This window comes from Sitodiplosis mosellana, unplaced genomic scaffold (genome assembly GCF_009176505.1).
Source record: "Sitodiplosis mosellana isolate CC-2019 unplaced genomic scaffold, AAFC_SMos_1.0 Smas_scaffold_6226, whole genome shotgun sequence".
In the NCBI taxonomy this organism is placed as follows: domain Eukaryota; kingdom Metazoa; phylum Arthropoda; class Insecta; order Diptera; family Cecidomyiidae; genus Sitodiplosis; species Sitodiplosis mosellana.
This window is the reverse complement of record NW_022601467.1, coordinates 16336163-16348961: the sequence shown is the minus strand read 5'-3', so window position 1 is coordinate 16348961 and position 12799 is coordinate 16336163. Positions and strand designations below refer to the sequence as shown.

Genomic DNA, 12799 nt, shown 5'->3' with positions numbered 1-12799 from the left:
AAAATTCACTTCTGTTGAAAATTCAAATAAAATCAAAAGAGTTAGAATTTCCGTTGTTGTTTTTTTTTATTTCATATTTTCGATTTTATAAAGAAGAGACATTCTTTGAAATCATGTTTAGTCTTTCCTGGTGGCGGCCTTCTTGGGTTTTGGTGCCCGTTGTGATCTCAACAAAGCGCTAGCACGGTGAACAGCAGCATGTAATCGGAAGAAAAAACAGAAACAAAAGAAATTGTCAACGTATCAGCGATCGCATTCAAACGCGGCAAATGAGTGTGTCACTCAGTGAGGTTGGATCATCAAAATAAGTACAGCGATCTTAAGAGAGTCATCATTAAACACAATTGTTTTTCTTTTTTGAGTATAAACAAATGAAAAGTATCGGATGATTTCTTCAATTTACCTGCTTGAGGTCGTTGCGGTAGTGGTTGTGGACCAAAGTGTTTCGCAACTTCTTCAATGAACTGCATTTATCTTTGTTGATCCTTACAGAATTTCCGATGATTTTTCATTCTACTTTTAATTGACAGGATCATAGCCAACGGTGTGTCTTTTTCAAGAGAATTCGAATATATTAATTTCGACAACAATAGTTTGCTTGAATCGGAACAATTGCTCCAATGTTTCAACGTTTTACTTAAGTAAAATGTTTCTCTGGATATTATCAATTGAAGTTAAAATAATAAAATCAGAGACTGAAATTTTCGGGATCTTCCTCTTCTTCTTATTGTGAAATTCAATTTTATTTTGAAAACGCAATCTGACTTCTAAAATTTTTCTAGCCTGAAATAACTAAAAATTGATCTAAAAATTGTTTCAGGATGAAAATTTTTAAAAGTCACATTGCGTTTTCAAAATAAAATTGAATTTCACAATAAGAAGAAGAGGAAGATCCCGAAAATTTCAGTCTCTGAATAAAATGTTAAGTCTTGCAATAAGCTATTTATTCCAGCACAAATCATAGCAATCAATGTACGGAAAGCTTCATTTTCAATGCAACTATAAAATGCACCATCATGCATCTTTTAAACGTATCAATTCATCATAAATTGTATACAAAACGATTAGCTAGTATTCAAGTTGTGAATAACCAACGAATTTTACTGCTGGTGTTATAAGTTGTTATTTTCTTGAAGCATACACATTATTGCCTAACTTAGACTATGAAGAAAATTATTAATAGCCAAAGAAGTTCGGAAGGTTTAATATTACGAACATATTTTACCACATCATTAGCGAATATGTTAAGATTGTGTTTTGGTTCTATGTAGAATATTTCAATAAAACACATCTTTTGAATTGTGCAATTTGATATATTTGTGAAATAGTTGAAAATAATTGTTCAGCTCAATATATTGCCACAAATGTGTGATGCTACAGCGAATAAATGAATTCCATTTTTTCAATGGCAAGAAATTTAGCTGTGTGCCCATCGAAATGATAGTATTTGTCTAAATCACTGGTACACACTTCGGGCGCATATTTTTCATTCTTGAAATACTTTCCAAGACCGATCAACTCTAGGCCAATGGGAGTTTTTTCCACGTTTTCTGGAACCGTCGGAGTTCTGATGTTTGGTGGTTCGACTAATTTGATTTTCCACATAGCATACGGACTAATAAAGTAAGAATTTTCTCTGATTTTGCGGTACACCTCGTTGACTCCCATCGGTTTTCCATCTGGACCTTTACTCATCATATATTCGAGAAGAATGTTTTCGTCCACTGAAACGTAATAGAATCGATCTCTGCATTTGTAGTAACCGTTACCTATCATTTCTATCATTATGTTAAAATAACCGAGGTATGAATCCAATTCGGCTTGCATTTGCGCATCTGAAGCTACGAATTTAAGTTCGATATCTTTGAATTTTACAGCGCTCACTTTCAGTCCAGTTCTAATATCAGAACGTATGATTATATGTTCGCCACGTAGAAGCTTTTTCATGTCATGTTGAATATCGCTAGCCTGCCATCTGTAAAATGGAGTCTTGCCATGGACACCAAAAGGAACATCTTTGAATACTTCACTATCGTATTTGCCCAACGTAACCTCTCCACGTATTATTAAATTCCTTATGTGATCAATTTGTTTGTCAATGATGTCAATCAATGATGCGGTGTCATTGGGCTTTAAATCAGTTGGAAGATCGAAAACGGATAAATGATATTGGGCAAACGGAAACTGTTGCTGCTTAAACGCATGTATTGCCAATTCATGCTGTTCCAATATTAGACTGGATTGGATCACTTTCTCTAAACCCAAAACAGCCCTATTTAGCGTAGGATCTTTAATGTTTGGTTTTCCACCTTCAAGCATTTTGCCGATATAAGTGGCGAAGGTGGCTTTATCATTGTAAGAGTCAATACGATCGTAAACATTAATCAAAACGGTCATGCTCTCGTCTATCTTCTCAAAGCTGCGTCTTAAATTGGTTTCTACAGTGGTACCCTCGGACACGTCTGTGAACTCAAATTTCATCTCTTTTAGTTTACTTTGTATTTTCCACTTTGTTATATCTAATTGAACATGTGATTGATCTCCCAAGCTCTTAAAAACGCTTTTCATGAATTCAAAAACTTGGCTTAACATCGGAATCAGAACTTCCAAAATGTAATCACGCAGTTGAATTAACCCTTCAATTCTCCCTTTAACTTCTTCGAATGCCGTATCAACTTCTGCAATGTTTGCTAGGTCTCCTCGAATTTGATGATAAAAATCAAGTCCCGCTGCAGCGACTCCAAGAATTTGTCCACTAATATCACTGACTTTGTCCCATGCACTAGTATTCCCACTAGACGTTTGATTGAAAACTTGACGCAAATTCTTGCGCTCCTTTATAATTGTAAGGGGATTTTTAATACCACCACTATTCAATTCTGCGTTTACTCTCGATTTCACGTTTGCTATGTGTTGTATTAATTTAGGATCATTCAAATTCTCCTTAGCTATCACTGCACTTATATCATCTAGTTGCATTTTGAATAATCTAGCCTCTTCCGACAATTTACTATTGACTTTAGTAATAGAATCATTAAGTGACGCTGCAAACTCGCCTAATTTTTTCTCATCATCGTGGTTTCTGTATTGATTGGCTGGATCATATATACCTTCAGCAACGACTACAACTATCCCAATCACTGCCGAGACAGCTAATCCGATTGGTCCAAAAAAAGCTGCAACTACTGCAACCACTTTCAATACACTCATTATTGTATTGAATATCATTGCATTTTGCAGCTGTTTTCGTTTCTTCTTCAGATATTCTATTTCTTGCTCGGCACCCGCTATAGAATCTGCAATTTCTTGCAACAAGCCCTGAATGGATTTATGAATTTCCTCGAAATTATTTTGGATTTCTGGTAGTATATCTGTTTGTATTAAAGCTAGCGCTTCTTCAATTTTGGCGTCCAATGAATTTCTATATTGCGCTCGATATGCTTTCCTATTGGCCTCGAGAGCAAAGTCCCTTTCAATATCTTCAACATTCCGTAACTTTTTGATGCTTTCTTGGATCAATTTTAAATACTCTGGCAAGTTAAGAATTGTAGCTCGGTTTTCATTCGTTTTTAAGGCAACGATTTTGCTAAGACTTGATGTATACAATTTTTTCATTGCATCTCGTTCATCTCCAGACTGGGGCGACAATTTTTTTCCATATTGTAATATACGATCTACCGATGACTTCAAAAATGGCGTAAAATCGATCTTTTGACGTAAACGGAAATATTGATTTTCCATAAGTTGAAAATCATCGATCAGACTAAGGGCAGTGTACAATGAACCAATTTCTTCATTACTTTCGATTCGGAGTAAAAAGTTTTTTGAAGGAATTTCGGTATTATCGATTGCAAAACGATCTCTCAAAAATGCTTTATATTTATTAATAATGAACGAGGTTCCGGCGAATGTTTCATTCTTTGCTGGTTTGAGTCCCACTTCATTAGCACCACGTGCTCCCCTGCTTGCGTTTCTCCAAATCAACCATCCCCTAAACATACTTTTTGTGTCCGGGCTCCCTGGAAAATGTAATTCAATGCCATCTCTGGCCTTACCACCATATCCTCCATCTCCATCTATTCCCTTTTTGCCTGTAAGAGTATGGGAATATACGAAAAGTGTATGAAATGGGCTGTAATTGTGAAAAATCATTTGGGAGTGATTTTATTTTGCCTATTTTTCATTCGTCTAACGAGCTTCACAAGTTTTTTGTTCGCTTTCGACACGAGAATTGACTTTGGTTAAGTTTTTTATTTGATATCAGCTGTTTTGTTATAGAGCTTTGCAATAATATTGGAAACAGTCTATGTTCTCTCACACATTTGATTATTATGAACGGAATAAACTTTGAAATCTCTAGAAAAGGTTCAATTTTCCGCAATTTTAGTTGATATTATGATATAAAAAGACTTTGTGAAGGGTTAGCATATTTAGAAAATTCATTTTTTTGCGATTTTTATGTTTTTTTTTCTTCAACTTTTAACGCTCATATCTCAGAAAGAAAAAAAGAATTTTGCCAGATATTTGGTATGTGTCAAATTTTAGCTCAACCTTACCCATACAAATAAAGTACCTATTTCTCTGGCAACGTTAATATTTGGTTTTTGCGTTAATCCAAACATCTGAAATATTCCAGGCTGGCCACCATTTCCACCAACACCACCCTTTCCTCCGCTGCGACTCGTATATATAGTCCGCATACCTGAAATAATGACGCATTTATTCTCTTCGTCTTGCTGAAAAGCGAAAAAAAGCTTTATTATTAATTGAAATCTGCATTCAATCTCAGCCTTCCCGTTGACAATTTGAATTTTTACTTCAGTGTTTTGTATGAAAACTGGATTGAGATAAGAGATAAGATATTGTCTTCAGCAAACTTTTAGGGAACATGGGGTACTACAACTTTGCTGATGAAACCAAGTCGCTATCTCATATCGGTTTCGCGGAATGCGCAAAAAACCATGAAAAAGCAAACAATACTCGGCTTCTCATTTTTAACAGATTTTGTAGAAGATAAGAGATATCCGACTTCAGCATAGTTGTAGAGCAGTTACTAGTAGCATAGTTGAAAACCTCAATTTTTCTAAAGACACCATCACATTATCTCTTAACACTTACGCGATGCATATAATGTGATTGGCTAGCATGTGAAAAAATCATTGCAGGCATAAATATTTATGCAGATTTTTTCACCGAATGAAATAAATAATAAATAAATAAATAAATATGAACATGAAAATTCAATGGTGTGTAGCTGAAGGTTGAAGCTATCGAATGCTAGTACAAAGTACACTCATGGTGATTTTTTTGGTTTTCAATGCTTTTGTTTGTAATGCAAAGTCGCCTCGGGCGCTGTACGCCTCAAGAATGGACTAAAGGTTAACAAAGCGATACGAAAAAAACTTACATAATTTTTCTCACTACTGCTGAGAGTTTTGTTCATATACTCCAACCCGTCTTCATACTTTTCATCCCGGTTTTTTTTGGGATCCCTCCAACCCGGAGGTAAACAACGAAGCGGATCAATTACAGTTTTTCCGTCTCGATACTAAATAAAACAAATTTGAATTTTTATTCTCCACGTATGCAGTGATTTTCTAAAAATATCAAAGTTCATTCACCGCTGATGTATTGCATGGTTGAATATCTTCGAAAAGTCGTACTTTGATCAACTTACTTTGTCTATTATGAATCCTTCAAGACCCCAGTGTGCCACACACAAGGATAATATTTCTGCAGTGCAACAGCACCGCTGATAATGATCATATAAAGGTGGATCTTCTCCATTCTTTCCGTCTTCTCCTGTAAAAGTTACAAAAATTTATGGGATACGTTATATGCTGTGTGCTTCAAATTCTTAACTTGAGTTCAGTTTGAGAACATGTAAATTTTTGGAACAATGCAACAAACTAATGAAAACGAAACTACAATAATGTGCAGTCAACGTACAGCGAAGTGCGACATAAGAACTAGCACACGCATCAACAACTAATATGCTTTTTATTTATAACATTGTCGTTCTACAGCAACGCCGTTAATTTAAGGTATGAAAGAATTTAGGGTAACCTTTTCCTCCAAATTGGCCCTGACCTCCATCACCACCGTTCACTGATACTTTCAACTGTGCATCATTTATGAATGTGTCACCTACACCTATAAAAGAGCCACCTTGTTGGCCCGGCTCTCCGGGATCTCCATCGGCACCAGTCCCGTCTGACTTCTGTGGTCGATTATTTGGGCTGGATGGATTCCCAGGCTTACCATCCAGAACAATCTTCCTGTTACCAATTACTTCCCACGTTGGAGCAATGAATGAAAAAACAACTTCTTCTCCACTTTTATCAATGTTAGCATCAATCAATAGCTTATTAGCGGCAAATACATGAATAAATTTAGCAGACTTCATACATTCCATGTTGACAACATCACTTATTTTAACATTATGTCCTTTCACAATTAATACACCCGATGAACACGAGGACTCAGTTTTATCATTAAAATTTTTATTGTACACCGATTCCAATGTTTTCAATTTCAGTTGATCCATTGTTTTATCTATCTTGTAATTTGTGCTAATGTTTAAATGTTGTAAAAGGCTTTTAAAGTTATTGTCGTTCATTCCATCAATTTTATATTTAGACGGATCCTTTTGCACGGAATAGTCAGACAAAGCGTTTTGGAAATTCAATGCCGAAGCATAAAAAGTTTGTGTTTCGTTGAAATACTCCGTCGTTTTCGTCCATGCATTTTCCAAAGAAAATGACTTCGATGAATTACTCGATCTTATTAAGAATTCAAGGAGTTGAATATTTTCCAAAATTGCGTTCAAATTCCTGATTGAAACATCGATGTTCAGTGTCTTTACAGTGTCAATAAGCAGCTTACTAAACAAATTCGGTTCAACTGTATTAATTTGGGCCATTCTTTGGAAGATCTTGTTGGATTTTTGGTATAAAATACGCAAATCAGTTGATTGTGATTGCTGCAAATTGAAATCACGTTCAATCTCTGCACCGACATTTGTTGTTGTCACTATTAATTGCTTCTGTACTGAATCGATTAGCTCGGGAAAATGATCAATCGATCCATTTGAGCAAATTAATCCGAAGTCAATGTGTTTTGTGCTAGCGTATTGAATAGAATCATATACAATATTTGAGATTTCATATCTATTAATTCGCATTGATGGTATATCTTCAACAAAACCAACTCGATTTGCCCGTTCAAATACGGTTATTCTCTCAAATTTATCGTCTGCTCTTTTCAGCAATATATCAATGAACTTCGTTTCTTCTGAGTCAGTGTTAAATACACTTTTAATCGATTTCATCAGGTTGGCCATTTCGTCCATTATTAGCTTCCTATCTGTGTTGCCGTTCGCTATGAAATTCATTATCACTAACGCTATCGAATTTTCAAATGCATTTACATTTCCCAGTAACTTTGTAGCGTTTGATACAAATTCCACGAGCTCGTGTTTTTGTTCAGCTGTGGAATTGACTCCACCGTTAAGCACTGAATAGTCAATTGTGAATACGAACTTTACCTTCTTCGAAAACGTCAACACCCTTTGAATGTAATACGAAATTGCTATTTCATGTTTAACATCGATCATATTGCTTAGATCTGGCAATACGTAGTGATCCAGCTGACTTTTTGTGTCCGTTATTAATTTTGGGACGATTAGTGTTGAATGCTTCTCAATTACGCCAAATCTATCAATAATCGTATAATTTCCAGGAGACCTTTCAACCACTTCTAATTCTTCATCAATTAGGAGCAAAGAGAGTAATACTTTATCAGATCCTGTGTTACCAAGTATCAATATAAGCTCTTTTCTCTTAGCCCATTGTAGTGATTTTAAGTTTTCTTCCAGATATTCCAAAATAGGCCCCCTTGCATTTGCACTTGATAGTTCGTTTTGTGGTTGATTATCTTTCAAGAGAATCTTTTTTGCCACGCAATGAACTATAAAAGCCAAAAAGAAACACAAAAACAAATTCCACAATTTATTCATTATGTTTAACATTTCGATTTAGCTTTTCATCACTTTATTTTTAAAATATGACTTTTCAACAATACTTTCATTACTCAAGTAATTGCTGAACACCAACTTGTTCTGCTTATAAATGTTCAGATAAGGTTCTGTTTGATTGAAAGTACTACCAAAATAACTTGACCCTATTACCAGAAGAAGATGTTTGTTTCATATGGTTCGATACAAACACATATCGAGTCCTCTGCGAATGCAGTTGATCATGATTTCGAAGTTCTACTGTATTAAAAAAAATCAATTAAAATTTCAATATAAAATTATACCGGTAGGCGATCAAGGTGATGAAATAATAACTAGCATCAAACGAATTTTAATTACATTTATTCATTTATTTTGAGTGATTTACCATAAATTGAAAAGCTACTTTAAATGACCATAGTAATGAAAATACATTCCAAGTTCTATGACAAATTCATTTTCTACTGGTTCAGAACAACAAAATGCTGCCTTTGATTTCAAACAACGATAGATTCAACTTTCAACATAATTTTACTCTTGGTCTTTAGCGGAACCATATTTGGTTCATATCATAATGATAATTTAAGAAATACTTACGAATGAAATGCCTTTTAAATTCGTAATAATAGTCCCAAAATTTGTATGCTTCGTAGTATGTTGTTTTCAACCCAATCACTATATTCGGCAACATTCGTGAAAATTTCCGGGTATGTTGAAAATATATTTAGAAAACTTATGTATATCCACCATTTATACACTCAAACCTGGCGTAAAAGCACCGAAAATAAAGCGCATTAACATTGGCTGATTTTTTATTATGATCAAATATGAACGTTGAATTTTGGTTTCATTTCGGAATGCTTTGAATAAAATTCATCAAAAAAAATGAAATCGATTAACGCCATCTGTTATGTGGTTTCTTCAATATTCACAAGTCAAAATTTATCACAGTTCATGAAATGAATTCTTCGATACACTCATAAATGGAACCTTTTATTCGAATTTAATTTTTATATTTCAATTCCAATAATAAAATCTCAAAACACGGTATTAGATAAAACAAAATGCATCAACAATTGTTTTTCGACCCACTGGTGATGTTACCTTATACGAAAGTGACAAAGACTTTTGACACTATTTCAAATAATGTCAATACTCAAATTGGATTGCATGACAACAAAGGTTATGGTGAAATCATTGTTCCGCAATATAAACAAATATCAAATCAGTTCGTGATGGAAAAGATGAAGAAAAAACGTTGTTTGTTGAAAAGTGTCCACGAAACGCATCCGCACATCGAAATTTTTGCGGACAATCACACATTTGTCGGCAGAACGCGTGAGTCTCAGGTAGCCGATACGCTGGTGTCAAAGAAACACTTAAAAGTGCGCGCTGATTTCGATAAGAAGTGCGTTATCTTCGAAATACTTGGATTGAACCCGTCGACATTGAATGGCGTGAGTTTGGAAAAAGACAAAGAGCACAGAGCATTCCACGGTGATGTTATTGAAATCATTCCATCGAAATATCCGTATAAGGTTCACTTTGAGCTTGACGAGGTCAAGGAGTCAGAGCCATCAAATAAGCTCGAACGCAAGCGAAAGAGAAGTACCGAAGAACAAGCTGGCACCAATTTACCTTCAGTGAAAAGAATGAAATGGGAAATCGATGTATGCTTGGATTTAAAGCAACAAGCCCCAGGTACACCATGGGAAAGCTACAACAACGGTCAATTACTTGTGTACACATCACCAAATTGCAAACCATCGGAAAAAATCGGTGCCTATGATATGGACGGAACGCTCATCAAAACACAATCAGGCAAAGTGTTTCCCACAAGTGTCGATGACTGGAAATTGGCGTTTGGCACAGTGACCACCACGCTAAAATCGAAGCATTCGAATGGTTTCAAAATGGTGATACTAACGAATCAAGCCGGTGTGACGTCAGGAAAAACCAAAGTGCCGGATATCAAAAAGAAAATCGAAAATATTATAAAAGCATTGGGCGTTCCAGTTCAGGCATTCGTTGCAACCGGTGACAATTGCTTCCGAAAACCATTGACGGGAATGTGGCAAACGTTATGCGATCACAAGAATGGCGATGTCACAGTCGACACAAGCCAAAGCTATTTCGTCGGCGATGCAGCCGGCCGACCAGAGAACAAAGCGATGAAAAAGAAAAAAGACCACTCATCGGTGGATCGATTGATGGCCATGAATTTGTGTTTGGAATTTTTCACACCAGAAGAGCACTTTATGAAAGCATCGCGACAAAATTGGACCAAGCCCGAATTCGATCCCAAAGATTTTCTCAGTCGCTCGGTACAGCTGATCAATAACCCAAAAATGAAGATTGCATCAGTCGATTTGGAGCTGATTGTAATGGTTGGTGGACCAGGCACAGGTAAATCAAAAGAAAATCCCATTGTTTTTCGGATTGTGACTAATTCATTTTTTCTGTTGCAGGCAAGAGTCGTTTTTGCAAGGATCACTTGGAAGGCGATAGCTATGAAATCGTTAGCCGAGACGTGCTTGGTTCTTGGCAAAAATGCGTTGACCGCGTGAACGATTGCCTCAAAACCAGACGTAAAGTTGTGGTGGACAATACAAATGGAGACCGAGAAAGTCGTGCCCGCTACGTGAATGCAGCAAAGAAACACAAGGTTCCGTGTCGTTGTTTCGTGATGACAACCAGCTTCAAGCATGCCGAACACAATATTGCATTCCGCGAACTTACCGACACAAAACATTCAAAAATCAGCAAAATTGTTCTCAACAGTTACAAAAAGAATTTCGTTGAACCATCGAAGGATGAGGGATTCAGCGAAATAGTGCACGTCAATTTTGTGCCAACGTTCAAAGATGAACGAGAAAAATGCCTGTATGAAATGTATTTGTTAGCATCGTAAAAGATTCAATGTTCCTCTCATTTTTGTTTATTTATATCAATGTAATCGTTCGAGCTATTCACTTGTGTTTAAAAAAAATATCAAATAAAACCAAAAGAGTTAGAAATGATGGAATTTCTGTTGTTGTTTTTTTATTTCATATTTTCGATTTTAAAAAGAAGAGACATTCTTTGAAATCATGTTTATTCTTTCTTGGCGGCGGCCTTCTTGGGTTTTGGTGCCCGTTGTGATCTCAACAAAGCGCTAGCACGGCGAACAGCAGCCTGTGATCGGAAGAAAAAACAAAAACAAAAGAATTAATAAAATTGTCAACGTATCAGCGATCGCGTTCAAACGCGGTAAATGAGTGTGTCACTCAGTGAGGTTGGATCATCAAAATAAGTACAGCGATCTTGGTATGTAGCAAATTTGTTAAGAGAGTCATCATTAAACACAATTTTTTTTTCTTTCAATTGAATATAAACGAATGAAAAGTGTCGTATGGTTTTACCTGTTTGAGGTCATTGCGGTAGTGGTTGTGGACCAAAGTGTTTCGCAACTTCTTCAATGAACTGCGTGCACCTTGGTTGAATGCAATTTTGTATGTGTTCTTGGCTGGTTTGTTCTAAATAAAACGGAAGAAACATTTTTTGTTTGCATTAATTACTGAGTTCACATGGCGAAAGAAATAAATATGGTCTCGTTTTCAAATCAATCAGATATCATGGGTGATGAATGTAGTCAGTCATAAACTCTCAGTTAAAATGAACATCATTTTGATAAAACATTGCCAAAATAACCGGCTGACAAGAATATGCGTCAAAATGCACTCACTTCGTTCTTCTTGGTCTTCAAGACAACTGTGAAACCTTTCTTGTCGGTAGCTGGAACAACACCAACGGTTTTCTTTTGCACCAAACCACTGTAACGGAATGAGCTTACATTTTTAAGGTTGTTTGCTTCCTGAAAGTATGAACGAAGGAAAAATCAATATTAGTCATTTGGTTATTTTTCGAATTCAATCAACATAATAAGGGAAAAAATGCCTCAGAGTAGCAAATAATATACTGTAATCACGATTGGATCAGAGATCTTGGTGATAAAAATCAATTCATCATAAAAAATTGTAAACACATCGAAGTGCTTGTCATTTGTGAAGAGCATATTGTAATGCAAAACTTACCGTGCTGAATGGTTTCTTGATCTCGCGTTTTTTCAACAAGTATGAGTTGTTGTTGCGGACGATCAACCAGTTCAAATCAGGTGAGGCCATTTTTTATCCCTGAAATTATGAAGAGAACGAAACAAAAATCGATTAGAAAAAAGAAACACATTGAAAATGCGATACGATGCGTGTGTGGCATAACCTCAAAAAAGTACGATTTTTGTGTGTTACATACATCAGTCATATGGGTGATGAATGTAGTCAATCATAAGCTCTCAGTATTTCATGAACATCATTTGAATGCAACACACGACAGCAAAAAACCATACTTTTTTCTTTCAATTATGCTCTTAAAGTAATTTCAAAATGAAACTTCAATCGAAACAACAACAAAACTGGTTCACATTTCGTCTTGTTTAGCATTCAGATTCCGATGCCGAACAACACAAACACGTGTAAACACACTCGATAAATTTTCACATAAAAAAAAATCTAAATTTCTGGACACATTTCAAAAAATCTCCATGAAATTATTGTGCACAATGGAAAACTGCATTGAATTCAATTGAAATTGCATTTTGGCTCGTTTTTGTCGTGAAGAAATCAATAAACTAAAAAAATTCTCAGTCGGAGAAACTCACCTTAGTGTGATAGTGGCAAATGTCGAAAAGAAAAAGGAAATAGTATGGCGAACTCAAGTCACATTTGACATTTCGTAAATGATGAACGA

The 12799-nt window shown here is 35.6% G+C and overlaps 2 protein-coding genes across 2 annotated transcripts; one reads left to right on the top strand and one right to left on the bottom strand.

Annotated features, from left to right (window-relative positions):
- The first annotated feature begins 8989 nt into the window (after positions 1–8989).
- Positions 8990–11039, top strand: LOC129578235 (uncharacterized protein F21D5.5). The gene is made up of 2 exons (XM_055466486.1): positions 8990–10420; positions 10483–11039. The coding sequence occupies exons 1-2, from the start codon at positions 9079–9081 to the stop codon at positions 10923–10925; spliced, it is 1785 nt and encodes a 594-aa protein (XP_055322461.1). The 5' UTR covers positions 8990–9078; the 3' UTR covers positions 10926–11039.
- Positions 11025–12771, bottom strand: LOC129578237 (60S ribosomal protein L28). Its single transcript, XM_055466489.1, has 5 exons — positions 12711–12771; positions 12088–12186; positions 11739–11867; positions 11416–11529; positions 11025–11188 (listed from the first exon to the last, which is right to left on the bottom strand). The coding sequence occupies exons 2-5, from the start codon at positions 12175–12177 to the stop codon at positions 11108–11110; spliced, it is 414 nt and encodes a 137-aa protein (XP_055322464.1). The 5' UTR covers positions 12178–12186; positions 12711–12771; the 3' UTR covers positions 11025–11107.
- Positions 12772–12799: the final 28 nt, after the last annotated feature.

Bases quoted from the DNA above. Each gene is read 5' to 3' on its own strand.
- LOC129578235 (XM_055466486.1), top strand. From the start codon at position 9,079: ATGCATCAACAATTGTTTTTCGACCCACTGGTGATGTTACCTTATACG. The intron at 10,421-10,482 runs GTAAATCAAAAG...TTTCTGTTGCAG, and splicing joins GGTTGGTGGACCAGGCACAG to GCAAGAGTCGTTTTTGCAAG.
- LOC129578237 (XM_055466489.1), bottom strand. From the start codon at position 12,177: ATGGCCTCACCTGATTTGAACTGGTTGATCGTCCGCAACAACAACTCA. The intron at 11,868-12,087 runs GTAAGTTTTGCA...TCATACTTTCAG, and splicing joins TCAAGAAACCATTCAGCACG to GAAGCAAACAACCTTAAAAA. The intron at 11,530-11,738 runs GTGAGTGCATTT...CGTTTTATTTAG, and splicing joins TGAAGACCAAGAAGAACGAA to AACAAACCAGCCAAGAACAC.